At 37.8% G+C, this 24,725-nt stretch overlaps 1 protein-coding gene across 9 annotated transcripts in view; it reads left to right on the top strand.

Annotated features, from left to right (window-relative positions):
• The window catches only part of rftn1b (raftlin, lipid raft linker 1b), a 435,159-nt gene that overhangs the window by 211,158 nt on the left and 199,276 nt on the right, over positions 1 to 24,725 (top strand). For all 9 annotated transcript variants that reach the window (XR_012392555.1, XM_073926765.1, XM_073926762.1 and 6 more), the window contains one exon: positions 22,770 to 22,941. Coding sequence is in view for 8 of the 9 variants with exons in the window: in XM_073926765.1 (XP_073782866.1) it covers positions 22,797 to 22,941 (145 nt within the window). In the remaining variant the exon portion in view is untranslated. The remainder of the gene's footprint in view (positions 1 to 22,769; positions 22,942 to 24,725) is intronic.

Genomic DNA, 24,725 nt, shown 5'->3' with positions numbered 1-24,725 from the left:
TCTTTAGATTGATGTAAAGTTGGTTTTATATTCAGACTTTTTGAAATTAATCATGTAATTTCAGAAAAGTATTCTTTGCAAATGCTAAATGGGGAATCATAATATCAGCCAAATGACTATCAAAGTACAACATTGTTGACACCGACAGTCAATGAAATAGTGCTCATGTTGTTTTGAAGTCATTGGATGGGATTTTAGACCGAATATTCTAAAGTAGCGTGGTAAACAATACAGGGAGCGTGTCACTGAACGAATGTTCGAATATAAAACCAAGTTTACCTCAGATTTATTTAGCACTTCATTGTGGATGTTATATATATATATATAGTATATATATATATATATATTCAATTTGACCCAAATGCCTATAATTCTACAGGGAAACTGTATTGGGGAAAACTGTATATGCTTACTGTATGAAACCATATCTGTTAAGTTCCTATTTTTAGGAGTTTATATAGTTTGTTGTTGAAGAAACAACAAACAAAAACTAGGAAATGCATGAAGAATATTTGCACAGCTGCATAACAATAATTAGCATAAATGTTGAGCTGCAACTTAAAGTAAAAGTTTTACTGCTGGAGGATTCATATATATATTCTGACTTCAACTGTGTGTCTCTCTGTGTGTGTGTGTGTGTGTGTGTGTGTATATATATATATATATATATATATATATATATATATATATATATATATATATATATATACTTTAACATTATAAATGTACCGATAAATTATTTATTAGCATTGATTTAAATGCCATTTTAGCATATTTTGGGATCTTATTTTATTGTATTTTAATAAGTGAAACTTTTGTCTTTAGTGATTTGACAGAAAAAGGTTATTTAAAAAAAGAATTTAAAATTCTTAAAATTTCTATAAATTTAATATAAAACATTTCTATATATTATTCTATATGTTTGCGTTTTAAACATTTATTTATCCACTTACTGCTTTAATTTTAATTAGAACAAAAAATATTTAACCATTTTCAGTATATTTCATATTTTAAAAAATGACATTTTTTAAAATAAATTGTATGCAATTGTTTTTTATTTTATAATTAAATATAAAAACATTTAAATATATATTTTTCTTTTTTATTAATTATTTAAATGTACATTTTTAGTTTTTAAAATAGTTTTTAAATTTATTTACCCACTGTAAATGTTATCACTCGATTGAATAGGCGTTATCAGTGGTTATCAGCTGATATATATGGGCCAGTAGGGGCCTTCTGCGCCTACTGGTAGGCTCAAAAGGCTGTTATCATCCATCCACATGGTTAATCAACTGTCGAGAAAACTCCAGATCCAGATCTCTTTTTAGATTACTGTGATGGTTGGGTTTAGGGATGGGGTAGGGGTTAGTATAATATAATACAAGGAATGGAAAATGTAATAAATAATATAAATAACTCTTGTTAACTTCCGGCTGCAGCCACATGTGATCTATAGCTGATTAATCATGTAGATGGATGATAACACACTACTAGTAGGCGCAGAAGGACCATATTTTTCAGCTGATAACCAATGATAACCCCCATTCAATCGACTGATAACAGACGAATCGGCTGTTTTTATTTCAGTTAGCTTAAAAAAAATCATCTAATAATTACAGTACACTTTATATCAGCTTCATTTCAATTTCTTAAAAACATTCCTATTATTTTTTAAAAAGTCTTTATTATTAATGGCATCATGTTGGAAATAAAAACAAATATTTAGCATCTATGTAGAAGACTATGCCAGTCAAATAACGAGTCAAGAATGGGTTAAACATTTTAGAAACCCCTGCCAGAACTAGAAGGTCAATTGGAGTGCATTGCGTTCTACTTTGTTCTCTGCTGCCTTTTTTTTTCAAATATATCCCATTCATACAAGAGAATCTCCTACTGTACACACTATAAGAACTAAACACAGTTGAACAACTATGAGGAGTATGTTAGTATGCTAATCTATACTGCCAGTAGGCGGTCTTGCTGACGCCTCCCGTCGCTAACATTGCCAGAAATTGCCAACACTCATTACAAATGATTGCCTTACAGCCGCGTATCGCTGTCAGTGTGAACGCCCTTTAAGAAAGGAATGTAAAAGCAGAGAAAGTGTCATTAATCAGTTGCAGACGCCTCAGGAGTCGACGCACACAGAGCTGCTGTTGTGAATCTGGTGCATCACATCACGGGCTCGTCTCCAGCGACCCTTTGCAAAAACCACTGTTAGAGACTCACTGTTGCTCCTCAGCGTCATAAGGCCATCAGCAGGACGCCTTTATTACTGCTCCAGACTGCTTTAAGGAACAAAAAATGGCCAATTTTTTTTTTCGAGGCGGGGGAGGAGAAAATACTGTGTTTGCATTTGCAAAGGTCGCTACAATCAAACTAAAAATTTTGTTTGGTGTTTGTTAAAAGTAGACATAAAATCTAAACTAACCGTATTGATTTTGTTAGCTCACATTTCTAGTTTTGTGGTGAACAATTCATCTGTGCATGTCATTATAAATTGTAAATTTGATCATTTTAGTTAGAGATTGGTCATGTCCCTAACCCACTTGTATCTCCCACCTCAAGAGCATCTGAAATGTTCTGCAATACATTATGAACACAGTAAATAATATTAGTAAGGTAATTGAGGCTAATTGTGTCTAAAAATTAGTTTCCCTCTCCATTTCTCACAATTGAAAGTGAAAAAAAAAAAAAAAAAAAAAAAAAAAAAAAAAAAAATATATATATATATATATATATATATATATATATATATATATATATATATATATATATATATATATATATGTACATACGCTGGATAAGTAGTTGGTTCATACCGCTGTGGTGACCCCAGATTAATAAAGGGACTTAGCCGAAAAAATAAATGAATGAATGAATAATTTATTTTCCTAAAAAATAAATAAAAAAAAAGTTTAAATTACAAAATGTATATATATATATATATATATATATATATATATATATATATATATATATATATATATATATATATATATATATATATGTATGTGTGTGTGTATATATTTATTTATACAGTATATATATATATATATATATATATATATATATATATATATATATATATATATATATATATATATATATATATATATATATACACACACATTTTGTAATTCAAACTTTTTTTTTATTTATTTTTTATTTATTTTTATATATGTTTCACGCAGCGGATGTCCATCCAGTTGCAACCTATTTCTGGGAAACATCCATACACACCTATTCACACTCAAAAACTATGGCCAATTTAGCTTACTTAATTCACCTGTACCACATGTCTTTGGACTGTGGGGGAAACCGGAGCACCCAGAGGAAACCCACATGAATGCGGGGAGAACATGCAAACTCCACACAGAAACACCAACTGACCCAGCTGAGGCTCAAGCCAGCAGCCTTCTAGCTGTGAGGCGACAGCACTACCTACTGTGTCACTGCGTCGCTCCAAAATTAAATACAAGTTAACTTTTATTTCCAATTCTAAGTTTCAAATTTCAAAAAAATCAAATTTTATTGTGCACTTTAGGGTCGCTGGAAGGTCGCTGGTCCAAGCTGGGTCAGTTGGCATTTCTGTGTGGAGTTTGCAAATTTATTATTGTGAAAAAAACAAACAAACATTATTACAATACAAATTGTTATCGTTGTTGTTGTTGTGGTTGTTGTTGTTGTTGTTTTTAACAAAAAATAAGAAAAAATAAAAGTCAAAAATAAGGGAAAATGAATAAAAATAACTAAAATAAATAAGGGAATGAGAAAATGGAAACGAGTAATGAAAGTGTAGAGAAAATTACAAGCAACTGAATGCAGTCATTCAACAATCGCAATTAAATGTGTCAATGTATGAAAGTTGTCAATGTTGAAAGTAAACATTTACAATTAAACAGTAGAAGATAATATTCATTCATTTTCCTTCAGCTCAGTCTCTTGTATATCAGGGGCCGCCACAGCTGAATGAACCACCACCAACTATTCCGGCAAATGTTTTATGCAGCAGATGCTAGGGCTGTGCAGTTTGGGCAACATATCAAATTGCGTTTTTTTTGTTTTGTTATTATTATTATTTTTTTAACAGTGCGATTTCGATTTGATTTGCGATTTAATTTTGTAGTCAAGCTTCAGCTCAATATTTTGTATGGTAGCTTATTACTGCTAAAATGCAGTGAGTGTTAAAAAAAAGGAAGTGAAAAGACATTAACTCTAACTATTACCCAAATTTGTTTATAAATATTCAGAAATCGAACACAAATTGTTCTGTAGAGCAAACAGTAGTGAGTTACGGCGTTAAAAAAAAATAAAATAAAAAAAATTTAAAATCTCTAAATTGTTGAGGACACATGTAACTTGGTCCAAAATATTTATTACTTTCTGTGTGGTACAACAAATCAGTCACGGAGTCATTGTCCAAAAACCGCTCCTCCTTTCTCTCTCCCTCTCCGCTTCACACACACCCAAACTGCAGCCTAGTCCCTTAAAGAACCTGCACATTTTACAACACATGTAAACATAACGGTTGTTTGTAATCTGATTATTTGTTATTATCAACACGTTGCTTGCCATGTGTTGTTGATGTAAGATTGTATTCAGTTTGATCGGAATATTCATAGTGATTTTAACGAGCACGCGAGCTGTCACCGCACACACACACTGTAGCACGGGGGAGAGGTGAGAGGTGAATCCAGTCATAGGGGTCTTGATTAGCCGCTCATTCTGTCTTTATATTCTGCTCTGTGTTTGTCATAAAGTCAGCTCAGTGCAGGTTTTGTATCAAAATCTGACTGATGGCAACTCTGCCTCTACAGTTCAGTTTATCATAAACTTTTCATCGATCATTTTCTCGCTATTGACAGCAAGAACGAGCGCAGAAGCGTTGTCTGATTGACAAGCAGCTCCTACATGTGTTCAAAAGAATCTAAAACACGCAAATGCGATGAACCTGTGCCGTATTCTCTAAAGTACTATATATATTTAGCTGTTCGCTTGTACGGTGGCTCTGAACTGTCAATACACCTCTGAAAAAGGCTTTTTCGGACATGACATTTACATTTACATTTACATTTAGTCATTTAGCAGACGTTTTTATCCAAAGCGACTTACAAATGAGGACAAGGAAGCAACTTACACAACTATAAGAGCAACAATGAATAAGTGCTATATGCAAGTTTCAGGTCTGTAAAGTCTAAGAAGGAAACTATTAGTACTTTTTTTTTTTGGGTACAGTTAGTATGATATCCAGAGAGGCAATTGCAGATTAGGAAGTGAAGTGGAGACTAAATAGTTGAGTTTTTAGTCGTTTCTTGAAAGTAGCGAGTGACTCTGCTGTTCTGATGCAGTTAGGGAGTTCATTCCACCAACTGGGCAGATTGAGCGTGAGCGTTGGCGAAAGTGATTTCTTCCCTCTTTGGGATGGAACCACGAGGCGACGTTCATTCACAGAACGCAAGTTTCTGGAGGGCACATAGATCTGCAGAAGTGAGAGCAGATAAGAAGGAGCAAGGCCAGAAGTCGCTTTGTAGGCAAACATCAGAGCTTTGAATTTGATGCGAGCAGCAACTGGCAGCCAGTGCAAACCGACTAGCAGTGGAGTGACATGTGCTCATTTAGGTTCATTAAAGACCATTCATGCTGCTGCGTTCTAGAGCAGCTGAAGAGGTTTGATAGAGTTAGCTGGAAGCCCAGCTAGTAGAGAGTTGCAGTAATCCAGTCTGGAGAGAACAAGAGCTTGAACAAGGAGTTGAGCTGCATGTTTAGATAAGAAGGGTCGGATCTTTCTGATGTTATAGAGTGCGAATCTGCACGATCGAGCAGTTCTAGAAATGTGGTCAGAGAAGTTTAGTTGGTCATCAATCGTTACTCCAAGGCTATTCACCATTTTGGATGCAGTAATGGTTGCCCCCTCCATCTGGATTGAAAAGTTAGGGTGTAGAGTCAGGTTGGCAGAAACTACAAGCATTTCCGTTTTTGCGAGGTTGACATATTTGTTCATATGTACATCACTGTAACACGTTTTATTTAAGACGATTTGATCTGGTTTCAGTCCTTAGCTCTTTCATTGTCATCTTATTTAAATATATTTAACTTGCTTGTTTAATTAAATCCCATTTTGTTATTTAACCTATTATTTTTATGCAACAGTCAAGTTGCATGTTAATTTGCTATGAAGAAAAGGAAATAATACATTTTTTGCATGCTAATTATTGTGAAATTGTGAATATAGGTCTATAATCACCTTGCAATTTTGAAGTTAAAGCTTTTTTGCTTCGAGTATAGACTATTCAGTTCATAAGAGCAGTTCAATCTTTTATGAAGTTTGCTGTATAAAAATATACCATTTTGAAATATTTATACTTATCGGCCTATACATAACGGCTATCGGCCTCCAAGTCTGAAGAATTATCGGTTATCGGTATCGGCCAAAAAATCCATATCGGTGCATCCCTATATATAATACATATGTATTTTAGCCTCTTGCGATTAGCTAATTGCAATGTTTCGCGATTCGATTTCGATTAATCTCACAGCCCTAGTGGATGCCCTTCCAGCCGCAACCCAGTACTGGGAAAACCCATTATATAATGTAGGACTAAAAAGCCATTAAGCACCTATAAGTTGCAAACTGACAAAAGAAAAAAGTTAGAATATGAGCTACAAACGCTGAAATGCCTGAACTGTGACACAAAAAGTCACAATTACCTTTTTGTTTTCATCCTGTAACAGAAAAACGACCTATAGATCTGTAATTTCCTCCACCTTAAAAGTCCCACGAAGCGACTGTGCAGATAATTGCCCCTTTCTGACTCCTGCAGCTGTTGACTCTACCTGTATCATCATCCTCCTGCGCGAGGAACATGATTAATACGAACGAAGCTTCAATATTTTGGTAACCTAATTAGGACCGAGAATCCTCTCTTGTGCTCAATTAAATCTCATTTGGATAATTGGAACGCCTTAGTGCATTCCAAACTTAATTACGACGTTCTTCTGCATTATTCGTCACTTTTTACTTCCCCCTGTGATCTCTGGGCGGCTTTTTTTTTTTTCCTCACGTACAATTAGGACAGACTCTTCTCTGCTGCTTCTTCTCTGAGAGAAAGTGTTCACCTCTCCTGTGATTAGACAGCCTACAAATCAGATGTCACATTCGCTGTCGGAGCTGCGCATTCGGCACCTTTTTCCTCAGCTGAGTCAGTTTGAGGAGATGAAACGCGGCTTTTTGCTGCGCGCCCTGATGGAAGATGAATGGTAATTTTTTTGTTCTTCTCCTGCACGAGGTGCCACTTTGAACGGATTACGCTTTCCCGGATGTGTGCGAAGATTAGCTTCTTTCCTCCTGTCGCAGCGACGAGCCTCTGCCACAAATATTCAGGCCGCTGGCAATGCCGAAGCACAAAACAGAGAACAATCAAAGCAGGGGGAAATTTGCAAGTCTTGCAGGAAAAACACACGCTTTAACAGGCCACGGAATAAAACATCTTTACTATTTCTTGATTGAGTCACTTGTAAATGAGTAGCTAGGAGAATTGCATGGGTATTGATTGAGTCGTGTACACAATATAGTTCACTTGACAGGACTTGAGCGCTGATTGTTTTAATAGAGAAACACATGCATGGATATGCACTCATCAGCCACTTTATTGGTACACCGTACTAGTATCAGGTAGGACCTCCTTTTGCCTTCAGAACTGCTTTATTCCTTCGTGGCATAGATCCAACAAGGTACTGGAAATATTCCTCTGACATTGTGCTCCATATTGACATGATAGCATCATGCAGTTGCTGCAGATTTGTTGGCTGCACATTCATGATGTGACTCTCCAATTCCACCACATCCCAAAGGTGCTCTATTGGATTTAGATCTGGTGACTGTGGAGGCCATTTGAGTTCAGTGACCTCATTGTCATGTTCAAGAAACCAGTCTAAGATGATTCAGGCTTTATGACATGGCGCATTATCCTGCTGGAAGCAGCCATCTGAAGATGGGTACATTGTGGTCATAAAGGGATGGACACGGTCAGCAACAATACTCAGGTAGGCTGTGGCGTTGACACGATGCTCAGTTGATACTAATAGGCTCAAAGTGTGCCAAGAAAATATCCCCCACACCACTACACCACCACCACCAGCCTGAACCGTTGAAACAAGCGAGGATGGATCCATGCTTTCATGCTGTTGACACCAAATTTGAATGCCACAGCAGAAATCTAGACTCATCAGACCAGGAAACGTTTCGTCCAATCTTCTTTTGTCCAATTTTGGTGTGCCTGTGACCATTCTCAAACCGTAGAGATGGTTTTATGTGAAAATCCAGTACATCAGCAGTTTCTGAAATACTCTGACCAGCCGGTCTGGCACCAACAACCATGCCACGTTAAATGCATTGAGTTTCTGCCATGTGATTGGCTGTTTTAGGAATTTGCGTTAACGAGCAGTTGGACAGGTGTACCTAATAAAGTGGCCAGTGAGTGTACATGCATATACATCAGACATTGCAAAAAAAAATATAGACAGTAGTGTGCAAAACTCTAAGGCCACCACCAGCTTTGGGATGCTGAGACTTTAATAAGGTATGGAGCAGGTGCAGGGTCATTACTTTTGGATTTTTACTTTAAATATACATACAGGAATTATGGGAAATATGCACACAATATTGAAAAGTGGATTTAAAGATTAGCATCAAAGCTGCCCGACCTGCCCCGTTTTCTACCCGCCGCGCCCGATCCCGCTAAAGAGAGTGGGGGGAGAACAAAACCGAAAACCACCCAGCTATACAGAGTCCAGACAGCAAGCTGACTGTATAAACATACACACACACACACACACGTGTATATATATCTATATCTATATATATCTATATATATCTATATATATATATATATATATATATATATATATATATATATATAAATATATATATATATATATATATATATAAAAAGCACACACACACACAGACAAAGCTCTCTCTCTCTCATTCGCACGCGCTCACACACACACACACACACACACACACACACACACACACACACACACACACACACACACACACACACACACACACACACACACACCCCTCTCATTCGCATACGCACACACATATAGCAACAAACATGCTAAACACAGCATCAAGCTGTCTCATTCACACACATATATACGCGTGCTCGCTCGCCCGCTCGGGAGTCGGGAGCGATATTGCTAGACGGCCCGCTCCGGTCCAACATTAAACCAGTTACCGACCGCTCCTGCGCTTTATTCTGAAATTTATTCCCGCCATGGAAAAAAAACATGGAAGTCAACGTTCAGCAGTTTTCAGCTTCTTCAGAATATTTTCTTTTGTGTTCAACAGAAGAAAGAAATTCAGGTTTGGAACAAGTAAAGGATGAGTAAATGATTTTTGGGTGAACTGTCCCTTTAAGTAAATCTTGCTATTGACTGTCATTAGTAGATCACATTGAGTTTTTTTTTTTTGCTTATAAATGGATCACTTTCTAGGGAAGTGCACATGAAAAGCGATTTAAAGCTTTCATTGTCGTTGTTGTTGTTGTTGTTTTTTTTTTTTTTTGCACTGAAAACAGTCTCACACTCTCACACAACATACGGTCTCGCATATGGACACTGGTGTGGGTGGTTTGATGAAAATCTTATTCACACTTGAATACAAAGGCTCTATATTGGCATATATAAAAGAACCTTTTATCATCCATGGAGCTTTTACACTGAATAAAAAATGTATTTGCATTATTAAAATGTTCTTTACTGCATTCAGGTCTGTTTTGACCAGCAGGAGAGAATTTCTTTATCCAGGAAAGTATATGCATTTCTATAAAATATGTCGTTTTCAATTTTAGCAGCCTCAAACTGCACTATTTTTTAGAGAGATACAAAAACAATGTAAAATGCTTTGCATTTGGGTCATTTCTGACCCAGATACAGTACACTACCTGACAAAAGTCTCGATCCCAGTTGTAAGAGCAACAAATAATAACTTGACCTCTAGTTGATCATTTGGAAAGGTAGCAGAAGGTAGATTTCTCTGATGAATCATCTGTTAAACTGCATCCCAATCATCACAAATATTGCAGATGACCTACTGGAACCAAGATTCCCACAGAAATCAGTCAAGTTTGGTGAAGTAAAAATCATAGTTTGGGGTTACATTCAGTATGGGGACGTGCGAGAGATCTGCAGAGTGGATGGCAACATCAACAGCCTGAGGAATCAAGACATATGTGCTGCCCTTTACATTACAAACCACAGGAGAGGGCAAATTCTCCAGCAGGATAGCGCTCCTTCTCATACTTCAGCCTCCACAACAAAGTTCCTGAAAGCAAAGAAGGTCAAAGTGCCCCAGGATTGTCCAGCCCAGTCACCAAACATGAACATTATTAAGCATGTCTGTGGTAAGATGAAAGAGGAGGCATTGAAGATGAATCCAAAGAATCTTGATGAACTCTGGGAGTCCTGCAAGAACTTGCCATTCCAGATGACTTTATTAATACATTATTTGAGTCATTGCAGAGATGTATGGATTCTGTCCTCCAAGCTCATGATGGAGTCATACACAATATTAAATCTTTTTCCATTGCAGCATGATTCATATTCTATACTGTACATTATTTCTGTCCATTATTTCTATTTATAATTTTGTTAAGTGACAAAACTTTTGTCTGAGCAAAGCCAGACCTTACTGTACTAATTAAATCATTCAAAATCAAGGCATGATCATATTTTATGTTATAATCTAGAGGTCTTTGCCTTTCATATAAAACACTTCTGATGCCAAATAATCACCTAGAAGTTATTACAAGTTATTATTTGTTGTTCCTAAAACGTGGATAGACGACAAGACTTTTGTCAGGTAGTGTATGTATGGGGCTACCTTAGGTGAACAGCAGAGCTGTGGACTGTCAGAGCAGATCTCATTAATATTCATGACTGTGCCAAATATGGTCAAAAGCAAACTTTTTAAATACTAAAGTTATAAATGAGCACATAAAAATGTATGTTTAATTTTTTGCCACAAACCTACTATGTAGATATCAGAGAACAATTTAACAAACTGAATCAACCCACTTTCCTGCACTTTAATCAAATCATAATTGAGTTATAAAATAAAACGGCATATAATCAAAATAACATTCAGAAGAAATGTAAAAATGGTATTTTAGATGAGCCCAAATTGCTTCTTCAATAGCCGTTTTACAAAAAAAAAAACACCCACACTGACTTGCTTGTACCATCAGAGGGTTAACGCCCGCTTCCTCAATAAAGGAAATTACATTAGTCTTGTAAAAATGAAATGGCATATAATCCAAATTAGAATCAAAGAAAGATGGAAAGCATGAGAGAGAGAGAGAGAGAGCGCGAAGATGATGATGAGAGAGAATATGAATATGAGAGAGAATCTCAAAAGAAAGCGAATAAAGGGGAGAGAAACAGACTGGAGAGATATTGCTCTCTTTTCTTCTGTTGAGTATGAAATCGTTGTCAAGGGGCTCGTTCCCATGGCAATTCCATCCGCTGTGTCTGGGTTTCCAGCGCGGCTGTGCCCAGACCTTGGACGCCGAGCTGGATGGGTTTTCTAGGTTCATGCCGAACAAAAGGGAAAGTGTCCCCCCGCCTCCCATCCAAGAGCTGCAGCGAAAGGGATTTTAAAGACACAATCTGTCAGTGTGTCTAGAGGACGGCGAGATTGAATTCTGCCTATAATTGTGGCTTTTATTGTACCTGAGTTTGTATTTCGTCTGATTATCCGTAAATAAACTGGAGCTATAGGGCTGTAAATGTGGCAGTGCTTTTCCCAAGACACCAATTAACCCTAGTATTTGACTAAATTATGCTGTGACATTTTGTTTAGACTTAATCTTTACCCAGGAAATGCGTCCTCGGGGTAAAACAGTGTTTTTGTTTCTCAGAAAGCTTCATCCGGAAGTAAAAGTAGTCATGCAGTGTATTTTTTTCATTTAAGATAGGGTTGGGCAATGTCGAAAAATTTTAGCATCGTAAGATGTCTAATGTGAAACATCGAGATGGACGATGGCATCGTCATCATGTGAAAAGTGTGTGTGTGTGGGAGGGGTTGATCTGAAGAGCACGGAGGGATCCGGGGTTGAGAAGGGTAGGTGACTTTTTTGAGGACCGGGAGGGAGATGTGCGCAAATGTATAGAGGCTTCCGGAACTTGTGATGTTGGAAAACTACTAGCCACACTGGCTGGTGACCAGAAAAGTTAATGTCAAGCCCTGGTTATAATGCATATTGATATTGTGAAGTTGATTAATATAATTATATACAACACATTTATTAAATATATAAATTTTTTTAAGGCAAAAAATGGTCATGGAAGGAGCACAAAATCAGATGAATAACGAAAGTAAGCAAGATAGATTTGTTATTATTAATGTTTTGCTTTGGGAACAATACGGATTCACCCTTAATCGATTTGCACTATTAATTAAATATGTTATTGATTTGTTTTGGCCTGGGTATATAGAGTGCCTTTAGCTGTCAAAAAATAATGATCCGCATTAGTGTAAAAAAAAAAAAAGATCTAAAATATGTGTATTCCTTTAAATTCATTCATTCATTCATTTTCTTTTGGGCTTAGTCCCTTTATTATTGTGGGGTCGCCACAGGGGAATGAACCACCAACTTATCCAGCACGTTTCACACAGCGGATGCCCTTCCAGCTTTAACCCATGGCAGGGAAATCCATACACACTCATTCACACACATACACTACAGACAGTTTAGCTTACCCAATTCACCTACTGTATAGCGCATGTCCTTGTGGCAAAAACCCGGAGCACGCTGAAGAAACTCACGCCAACACGGGGAGAACATGCAAACTACACACAGAACTTGCCATGATGACAGTACATAATATTTGACTCAATATTTAAGATACTAGTATTCAGCTTAAAGTGACATTTAAAGGCTTAACAAGGTTAATTTGGCAAGTTAGAGTAATTAGGCAAGTCATTGTATAATGATGGTTTGTTCTGTAGACTATTGAAAAATGTATAGCTTAAAGAAGCTAATAAATATTGACCTTAAAATGGATTTAAAAAAATTAAAAACTGCTTTTATTGTAGGCGAAAGAAAACAAATAAGACTTTCTCTAGAAGAAAAAATATTATAGGAAATACTGTGAAAAATCCTTTGCTCTGTTAAACATCATTTGGGAAATATTTGAAAAAGGAACCAACTGTAAGTATTAGCTTCTTCTTAAGGCAGTCCCCCACAATGTCCTGCTCAGGTGAGGGGTCTTTGTTGTGACCAGGACGTCCAGGAAGGAAAAAGGAAGTCCAAACAGGAGGACTGCCTCATTCCTACCCCAGGAGTGCATTTTTCCCCTGCTGAACAGACACAAACACAAGTCAGGAAACCGTGCCTTGTGTCGGTTTGCCTTATTTGCCACATTAAAGAAAATGGGTCAGAGGGAGAGCTGTGTTTTTTTTTTTTGAATCTCTCTTTAAGGGAATGCATTTCCAAACACGAGCTGAACCACAGCTTTGAGCACAGCCGCAAACCGTGACATTGGAGTTTTGTCCTTTGCACGCAGTTATTGAATTAGACTAGTGACGAGTATAAAGTCATCATAACCGGCTTCTCCCTTGACTTGCTTACTGCAGTGAAAATCTCTACAAGCATTTTCCATGGCACATGATTTAATGCGTCTTGCTAAAAACAAAGAGAATGCTCTGTAACAGTCCAAAAGTCACAAGGAGATAATTCTCACGTTACATTTGTGTTTTGAGTGCATGGGCGTATTGGATGTGAACTCTTTTCTTGTCAGTCTACAGTGCATAAGGGAGCCAGGTTGACTAGAGAGACGGTGCTGCCAAAGACTCGTAGCGTGAAGCAGAACCTCGGGGAGGGAGTAGTCGCTCTGAAAATCATAAACATCTCCCACTTCCTCCGTCAGCTCTAAAAATACCTCGCTGCTTCGTTTCATACCCCCCCCCCTCCTCCTCCTTTTCCCAATCTCTATCAGCTATGCAAATATCAGCCCCTCCAACCAACTTTGTTTTCCTCATGCACCGCACCACCCCTTTGGTTTTTTATTTTGCTTTCTCTCTCCGATGGAGCACACGCTTAGCCTGTTGCCTCTAGAGAGCTCGCGTCTCGGCTCAAAACATGGAGTGATTGCTGAAAAAGCCACTTTGTGCTTGTTGTTATGTCAAAAAATTGATATTTTAGGGGTTGTCTGTTATTTTTACATCTGATGGAAAGATTTGAAAGCGAGCAGTTCTGCCTTTTAGGGTGAATTAAGGCCCTGATATGCTCACATGAAAGATTTTTTCAGTTTTTCACTAAAAGGAGACCTATTATGTCTCATTTTACAAAATTGTATATACAACCGCATATCAGAAAAAAAGTTAGGACAATATGGAAAACTCAAATAAACAAAGAAGAAGGGATTTCTGAATTACTTGTGCTTCATTGCAGACAATATGATTACAAAATACTTCATGTTCGGTCTGGTGGACTTTATTTATTTTGTAGATATACATTCTTTCCTGTCATTCAGACCTGCAACACACTCCAAAAAAAAAAGAAAAAAAAGTTAGGACAGGAGCAATTTAGGGACAGTGTTACGATTGACCGGGTGGATGGAGGCAAAAAGGTGTCACAGAAGCCGCTGGTGAAAGTGAAGAGTGATTTATTTACACAAAGTGAAAACAAAAATCCAGCAAAACAGGTGAAAGTGACAAAATAACAATAAAGAAAAATAAACTATTCAATATTTACAATGTATATACAGGCTTGTTCAGCTAAATCAAGTAAATGACCTGAACAAAATCTGTTACCAATACTGACAAAAACACAGACACATTTTCTTTTAAACTTCATTTATTAACCAAACATAAGAGAGTTTACATATACTTACCAGTTTCCATTTCTCAGCACCAAACCTGTTTAACTTTCAAACAAAGCCATTTATACAGATTTTTCCCGCCTTCTCTTTGGAGCAGCCATTTTCCATGACATCATCAGGGTCACAACCCCCTGGTCAGTAAATACAAATCACAGTTTTGTTGTTTAAATTTGTATTGGTTATTTGTTGTGTTGTATTTTGAGTTTTGTATGCATATTCATTTACTTGCATTAATTTATATTTCTGTTGAATGTCTTTTTATGTATTTTTTTTGTCTACATGGTAACCCACTACCAGTAAAATGGTTTAACCTATGGGCGGGGCCAATACAATAAAATGGCCCCAAACATTAGTGGTGGGCAAAGCGAGGCTTCGTGAAACACTGAAACTATCGAAGCAAATGTGTCGAAGCTTCGAAACGTTTCGAAACACCACTCTACGGTGACACCTAGTGGTCATTGTATTTGTATTTCACTGAAACAGCTTCAGCGAAGAACAGTTGAGCAAATTGAGGTATCAAACCCCACTTTGTAGCCTGGAATCATCAAATGGTTTAGTTGAGCGGTTAGAGTTCGTGACTACCATGCGGGAATAATGGGTTCGAATCCAGACTGACACAATTGTTTTGAAACGCTTTATTACCAGTTGGTAATGCTTTGTTATTGTATCGTTTTGTTTCAACATTGCTCTGACATACGAATAAACACCTTGTAAATAAATTTGTATTGTTTTGTTCATAAAACAGGGTTGTTACTAGATCAGATACAGTTGTGGCCAGAAGTTAACAATAATTATTTATATTATTAATTAAATTTCCCATTGTATTTTATTAACGTCTATCCAAAACCTAAACCCATCACAGTACTGTAAAACTATGAATTATTGTTTTACAATGTTACAAAAATGATGCTAAATTGATGGCATATCCACAGCTGTATCCTATCTAGGCTACACCATAAAACAGTAACATGATTAAAATACATAAAATCTGGATTTTGGAGTATTTGTGCTAGTCGAGATTCGAACCCAAAACAAATTTGGCATAAAGTACCATAGTGCACACGCACGGTCCACTAGGCCATATTAGACAGAGATCATGCATGTCAAATGCAGATTCTCCGGGTCCTGAAACGCCTCTGAAATGATCGATGCTTTGAATCGCTTTTGTCACGTGACCAAGTGTTTTGAAACACTTTAGTCACGTGACCTGGGTGTTTCGGATCATGATTCGGTGCAGTGTTTCGAAACACTTGCGCTTCGGGATCTCGACACTGTGTCGAAACGTCAGTTTCACGTCAGCCATCCCTACCAAACATTCACTTGAAGTGGGTAGTTGTAGGTTGTGTTTGTGTCAGTATTGGTAACAGATTTTGTTCAGGTCATTTACTTGATTTAGCTGAACAAGCCTGTATATACATTGTAAATATTGAATAGTTTATTTTTCTTTATTGTTATTTTGTCACTTTCACCTGTTTTGCTGGATTTTTGTTTTCACTTTGTGTAAATAAATCACTCTTCACTTTCACCAGCGGCTTCTGTGACACCTTTTTGCCTCCATCCACACGGTCAATCGTAACAGATAGTAATCAGGTAAATTGGTTAATGCAGTGATTTGAAAAAGATTGTAGTTATGATTTGGTACAAAAGAAGCTTCCAAGAAAGGTCTTTTATACTCACTTTGCATAAAAGCATCTGCTAAATGAGTCAATGTAAATTAGGGATGCTCAAAATAATCGATTAACCGTTAACCGAAAGGGTGCGTTTGTAACAGTTTAATGCTATCAGTTAAACGATTAAAAATATTATTTTATTTATTTTTAGTTTGGCTGCATAAGGGGCCGATTGAATGCGCCTTTGCGTTAAGAGGGGCATCTTTTGCACGAGGCTCATCCCAGAGCAGAAGTTTATGTTGTCAAGACAACTACAGAGAACTTTTAAAGAGCATGGTTTCCGCTACATTCATTCTTCCTTGGTGGGGACCAAAATGCATCCCGCCACGGCTACATTACCCATTCAAAACATTCAGTCATTGTTGTTGTTTTTAATAGTGGATTACAATCGCACCAAAACGTATTAAAAGGTAAGTGGATTATAACAGCGCAAACTTTTCTGTAATGTAAAGATGAACACAGTTTCTATAGTTATACTTTATTTCTAGATAAAGGTATATGGCTCTGTATAGAATCACTCTATCTTGCTGGAGTTTATAGCCGTTTCGCTTTACTTCAGGACGCATTAATGCCGCTCTGAAGGTCTAATCGCTGTTTTAAGTTATCCAGAGCTGTATGAATGTACAAATCTTGATTATCACAATATTATTAAATATTACAATTGTAACAACACAGACAGCAACACTTTTGCACAATCGATACCCAGCTGATTCATTCGTTTCATTAGAGGACCGCGCCTCTTCTTTTTTCCTTGTCAACATAAAGGCAGTGAGGTGCGCCTTGTTTTCGGCCCCTTGTTCAACTGCATACTTAACTTGCGGGACGATAACGTATAACCCGTGCCTACAGACACATTTGCCAAAGAAGCAAAATGGAAGAAGAATATTGCTGTTTGATACAGACATGTTGATGCTAAACCAACGCTGATGTTGACCTGGATCTGCGTAATACACGCAACAAATAGGCTTTACTTTTTATTTTACAGCTTATAAAGCATGTATGCACATCAATGCAATATCATTAACTGTTTACAAAAAGTCAACATATGCGCATGTTGTCATTGTCTTTTCATCACGCAGCGCGCACTTGAACCGCGAGGGAGAGAGAGGAAACCATATCAGGACATAATCTTTAAAATAATGATTTCTATTAAAAATGTAAAAGGTTTTTGTGATTATAATAATAACAGCGGGGCATTAAATAAATGCATATTTTCCATGGAGCGAGCGATTTGAGGAAGTCTGCTATTTTATTTGACGGAAGAAAAAAACATATGATTGGAAAAAAAAGCAGCCTATGCCGGTTATTAAAAATAATCAGTCAATATTTTCGTTTTGCAATAAAAATTAATTATTTAAGTGTAAATAATTTAGGGCAGTCCTATTTATTTTATTCATTTTATTTAGTTTATTCTGTTCTTCTGTGCTAAACACTGCAGGTGCGTGAAAATGCTCTGTTGTCTTGTTCTATTATTTAAATGCTAGCATATAAAAATAAATCAGTAGGCTATTTTAAAATGCAATATTTAATGTGTCGGACACAAAATAGACACGTCAGTTTGTTTAATATAAAATTAATAGTAATCTGACCAGTTAACCGTTAATAACCGATTAATGAGCGGCGGTTGTCGGTTAGCAAAATTAACCGAAATGAGCATCCCTAATGTACATGTAATATCAGCTGTGCACCTATCTCATTCTTCCTCTCAAAGTTAAAAATGCTCCCTCCTCTTCAGCCAATCGATTAGATAGAAAAAAAAAAAATCCAATAGCTGATGTACGACTCTTGTATCCTAGATCCCATTTCCCCGATTGGATTCAGCCATGGATATCCAAACGCATCCATTCATGTCCATGTCACTGGAAACAGTGATTCCTATGACAGTGTTCATAAATCTGCATAGCCTCTCGTCTGGCTCCTAATTAAAGCCGCTGTGCCGCTGGAGTTGCCGGCATGCTGTGCATTATTCTGACTCCTAATGAACAATCTGCTCCTTGATTTTCGGTGATTGATTCTCACCTTTTCATTCGAGCGGCTCACCTCATTAACCGTGTATTCTCTAGAACCCTCGGCCGTCGCCGCCTCTCAGATTATTCGTCCGGCCACTGTAATTAGACAGGAACATAATAGAGAGTATTCTTATCAATGGCCCACCCTAGGTTTAATCAGCTGGTCACAATGGGATATTACCTGCTCGCAACTGTCTGCGCCTGTCACTTCAGATTTGGAAAAGAAGGCGCTTTGGCTGATGAACAGAGAGCACTTTTGGCCTCTTCCGTGGCTGGACGTGTTAATTCCCTGCCTGCCAGTTGAGAGATTGGGCTCCCGTGATGAGCTGAAGCCCATTTATGCCTCTTATTTATTTATTTATTTATTTATTTAGCAGTTGATTTAGTAATCTTGTGTACCCTTAATTGGGTCTTTTTCTGCTTTGTTGATGAGGTGGTACCTGAGTGAAAGGGAGTGGAAAACCATCGGCTTCCACAATAGGAAAAAAAAAAAGAATACTATGGAAGTCAATGGCACGTCATGATTTTGCCAAGTACGATGCGATCTTGGATTACATCTAGCGAATTTGTTAGAAAATGTAATCCATATCTATTCCCTACCCCTAAACCCAACCTGTAGATTATTTCCAAATCGAGGAGAAAAAATAGTTGGATAACAATCATGTAGAAACATATCACTCAATTGTGGTTGGCTGATTGGTATGTTGTTCCTGGATCAACATAGATGTTAATCCTGGAACATGTCGTACTTGGTGAAATCAGGTGGCTGGAAGTCAATAGACCCTTTTCACAAGACTGTTATGACGCGTTTAATGGTCATAAATCCCTGGACGTTTTTAATATTTAGATTTTTAAAAAATTGTATGAACATTTATATGGATTTGGCTGGAACATGCACTTTAGAAGCACTTTAGCAACGAGACCAACAGCATAAACATTTACACGTGTTTTCAGTTGTTGTGTATGGTTCGAGGACACTTAGGGTGCTTTCACACCTGTGAATCGATTCAGTTGTTCCAAAACAGAGATTACAATTGTTACATTGTTGCTCTTTGCTCTTGGAGCGGTTGGCTTTCACACTGCAAAGTTTCTAATCGAACCAAAAGAGCTAAAACGAGTCACGTGCGAGTAAACTCTCCTCACATTGGTCAGAGTGTCAGGGTTTATTTTGCAGCATCCCGCTAAGCTGTCAGGAGAGGTGGTGGTTTGGTGGTGATTGACAGGGTGCGCATGCGCGACGTTTCTGAGGAGAGATGCGGTGGGGAGGGGTGAGAAGGGTGCGCGACGATGCCTATTTGAGGACCGGGAGGGAGACGCTTGATTACCGGGAGATCATCACTCGTTTGAGGGCATCCGGAGACTCGCGAAACTTCCCGCCATACTCATAATTCTCTCTTCATATAGCCGTATGCCTATTACATATCCATAAAACACTGTGATATAACCGCGCTCGGATCGGATCACTTTCTCACTGCAATCGAACCGTTCCAGGGTTCGTTTCAATCGAGCCGAGACCATTTCATTCAAGCGATCTCGGAGCGATTACTTTGGCGCGGAACAGAGTGCGATTGCCCTGTTCACATATGCCTAACGAATCGCGCTAACTGAGCAAATGAGACACGTTCCGCAACAAAAGTGTAGGTGTGAAAGCACCCTTAGACTTGTTTTCTGCTGTTTGTGTAAGGTTGTAGGACATTTAAACTTGTTTTCAGCTCTGTGTATGGTACTAGAAAAGTTTACCACTGTTTCCTTGGTTACTGTAAGAGCTTGTGTGTCGAGCGTGGACGGTTTCGCGCCCCTCGCTGCAGTTTCGGGTGTTTTTACTCTCGAGGCGTGTCCAAACGCAAGGTAAAGACTATATTGAGCACAGAAGGTTTAGTTGGCAGGAGAAGCACTTTAGCAACAAGACCAACAGCGTGTAAGTAAGTAACTCTCTACTAGCCGGGCTTCCAGCTAGCTCTATCAAACCTCTTCAGCTGCTTCAGAACGCAGCAGCACGAGTGCTCTTTAATAAACCTAAAAGAGCACATGTCACTCCGCTACTCATCCGTTTGCACTGGCTGCCAGTTGCTGCTCGCATCAAATTCAAAGCTCAGATGTTTGCTTACAAAGCGACTTCTGGGTTTGCCCTCTGGCTTCTTATCTGCTCTCACTTCTGTGAGAGATTAAAGTTGCCTCGTGGTTCCATCCCTAAGAGGGAAGAAATCACCCTCTCGAACTCTCGTGTTCAATCTGCCCAGTTGTTGGAATGAACTCCCTAACTGCATCAGAACGGCATTTGTATATAAAACTTACATTACTAATGCTTAGCTTCTTAGACTTTATACACCTCTAACTCGCCTACTGCACTTATTCATTGTTGCTCTTATAGTTGTGTAAATTGCTTCCTTCCCTTTTTTTTGCGATAAAAATGACTGAAGTCCGTTACAGTTGAAGTCAGAATTATTAGCCCCCTTTTGAATTTTTGGGCTTTTTAAAATATTTTCCAAATCATTTTTAACAGAGCAAAAAAAAAATAAATTACCGTGGTCCCACAGCTCCCGCGGTACAGCAGAACATACATCAATATGTCGTTATTTTAAGATGTTGGATCAACGTTGGATATTGGTCACTTTCCAACACAACCAAAAATCAACCAAATATCAATGTCATTTGATGGTCGTTCTTGGACGTCAAAATATAGTTGTGCTTAGATGCTGGCTAGACATTGAACTTTGGTCTTCTGACGTCACAACCTAAATCTAAGCTAATATGAACGTCTTATGATGTTGTGTGCCTGGTGGGGATTTTTCTGTCATTATTTCAGCAAATAGGATTGTATGAAAATATATTCGTTCTACTCTCCCATCACTTCGCAACTATGATGACTTCTGCTACTGAGTAACAGAGAAATGTGAAAAGGGTCTATAGTTTACCTCCTGTTTCTAACATTTTAAAAAACATCTTGTCACAATCATCAGCGGTCTAATCCTTGCCGATCGCTACAGAATTACAAATCCGTCATCATATGGACTACAGTTCCAGTCATGCACTCTCACACACCTGTTCCGTATTTCACTGATTGCACATGCACACACTGCAGGAGGATTGTCAAGGTCTGATTCCAAGGACTATTTTTACAGCGCGCACACACACACATCAGTGCTGAGTCTTGTTTACTGTATTTGTGACATTACAACGCATTTGCCTTTGCCTTGCTTTGCCGTGTTAGACCCTTGCCTTGTTTTATTGTTTATTCCTGTCTGCTGCCATTCACCTGTTTATTAATCACAACTCTGGTTTGCCTGTATACATCTGTTTGTTTCTGTGTTGGCCATTGCTTGCCTGACCATTCTCATATTAAATCAGATGTGCAGATCCACATGCAGGTTGTCAGCTTCCCTCACATTACACATCTGTTTGTCGTTGTGGTTGTTGAAAAGAAGTAAGGAACTCAAATACATTTGTGACAAGTGAAGGCTGAGTAAATGATGACAGAATTATAATTCCTCTGTGAACTATCCCTTTAATGGCAGGTTTTTCAATTCAGCATGAAACAGAAGTTAAGACTGTCCATTTTCCCCTCATCGTGACGTCTGTTCACTTGAAAAACACTTTTTTTTGTAATTGTTTTTGTGCGCATGGCAGTAATTTAAGGTGATATGTGGGAAAATGGACAGATGAATTTCCTCATGGGGAGCACCTGAATGAAGGCAACATGAATAGATGTAGACAAAATGAGAATAAAGACAGTCAGGGAAATTAAAATGGGAGTTTTGTGGGTTTTGTAGTCGTGTCTTTTGGTTTAAGGACATTGATATTCTAGTGTACCGGTGAGCTGGTTCTGTCTGGAAGTTGCACTGCTTGTATCTCATCCATATTAAACACTAAGCCTTGCATATTGTGTGTACAGTGGCTAAAAGTACTGTTGACCACAGTACATGCTCTATTAAATAATAAATACTTATAATAAAGATGACATTAATAATAATAAAAAAGGAACTTATTAACCTATGAGTAATCTTCAGTTAACAACATACTTCGTTTATTCATATTTTTATTAGTAATTTACTGTCAGTAATTTTTTTGGAGGCTTTATTTTTTCGTTTTTATTGTAGTTTAATTTTTGTGATTCCATTGAACCTTTAAATAAGCCTGCAGCAATTCTGTTTCAAGTTTAAGACATCATCTGACTATGTCTTTTTCATACCAGGCTTAAGTGTACACTCACTGGACAGAAATGGGCTGCGGCTTGAGGAAGCTCCGTCAGACGGAAGACAACAGTCCGGGAAAGATTTACTCCACCCTCAAGAGACCGCAGGTGGAGACCAAGACCGGCGTCTCCTACACATACAGCCACCTGGATTTCGTGGTGGGCAAAGACGGTAAGATCTTTCTCATGTCTCTATGAGCGCGCTCTGATATTCGGTTGCTTTCTAAAGAGACGATCGGCAGAGTTAGAAATGGCGAGGTAAGGATAATCTGCAAGTAACTTTTTAAAAGGGAAATCAAGCCGAGATTCTCCAGAAATGTTCCTTGATTCTTTGCCGCTGCGCAAATCCCTGGAGTGATGACACTTGCAAATGACAAACCCCAAATCCTGGCAGAATAGTGTGTGTCTATGTGTGTGTGTCACAGCTGCTGGTAATAGCGCAGACTCTACCTGCTCCTGTGAGGCTCTCAGCTGCTGTTTTTCATTTTAAATCAAGTTTCCATCCTAACATGAAGCCCAAATTTTGATCTATTTCAATTAAGTTGTTAGAGTGGCTGATTGTAGTATTTGTAACCTATTAACCAACAGTAAAGATGGCAATCATAATAACAAGGAGTTGCATAGATGTATGTTCGCTACGTCAGAGTTTATTCAGCAAATGCGTTTCCATCTCTTATTTTTTTTTTTACTCTTTTTTGCATAAGCCAACATTCATCCATCTTGTCAACCATCTATCAATTAATCAACCAATCAATTCATCCATCCATCCATCCATCCATCCATCAGTTAACCCATCCATCAATTAATCCATCAATTAATCCATCCATCAATTACCATCTATCCATCTATCCAGTAATCCTTCTATCCATCCACCCATCCAGTCCATCAATCCATCTATCCATCCATCCATCCATCCATCCATCCATCCATCCATCCATCCATCCATCCATCAGTTAACCCATCATCCATCAATTAATCCATCCATTAATCCATCCATCAATCACCATCTATCCATCTATCCAGTAATCCTTCTATCCATCCACCCATCCAGTCCATCAATCCATCTATCCATCCATCCATCCATCCATCCATCCATCCATCCATCAATTAATCCATCAATCAATCTATCCATACATCCATCAATCAATTGACCAATCCATGAGTCAATCAATCAATCAATCAATCAATCAATCAATCAATCAATCAATCAATCAGTCGACCAATTCATCCATCCATCAATTAATCCATCAATCAATTCTATCAATTTAAATCAGGTTTCCATTGCAACAGGAAGTGAATCTTTAAAAAAAAACAAAAAAAAACCTTTCCATCAAGTTTTTAGAGTGACTGACTGTAGTATTGGTAACCTAGTAACCAACAGTAAAACATGGCAAGCATAATAACTTGAGCTGCATGGATGTATGTTTGCTACGTGAGAGTTTATTTGGCAAATGCATTTCCATCTCTCATTATTTTCATGAACCCTTTTTCACAAAAGTCATTTATCCATTTATCCATCCATCCATCCATCCATCTATCCGTCCATCAATCAATTGACCAATACATCCATCCATCCATTCATCCATCTATCATCCATCCATCCATCCATTCATCCATCCATCCATCCAACAATTAATCCATCCATTAATTCATCCATTAATCCATCAATCAATTTATCTGTCGACCAATCCATCCATTCATCCATCCACTCAAAACTGTTTTTATCATTTTAAATAAGGTTTTCAAAGTAAGGTGAAGCGACTTTTACAGAAATTGCAAAAAAGAAAGAAAAAAATCCAAAATTTTCATCCATTTCCATCAAGTAGAGTGGCTGACTGTAGTATTGGTAACCTAGTAACCAACAGTAAACATGGCAAGTGTAATACCAAGGAGTTGCATAGAGGTATGTTCACTGTTATTTTTATGAACCTTTTTTTGCACAAGTCAAAAATGACT

This window comes from Danio rerio, chromosome 16 (genome assembly GCF_049306965.1).
Source record: "Danio rerio strain Tuebingen ecotype United States chromosome 16, GRCz12tu, whole genome shotgun sequence".
Lineage (NCBI taxonomy): Eukaryota > Metazoa > Chordata > Actinopteri > Cypriniformes > Danionidae > Danio > Danio rerio.
Note: the sequence above shows the minus strand (reverse complement) of the source record. Positions and strands in the feature narration are given on the sequence as shown.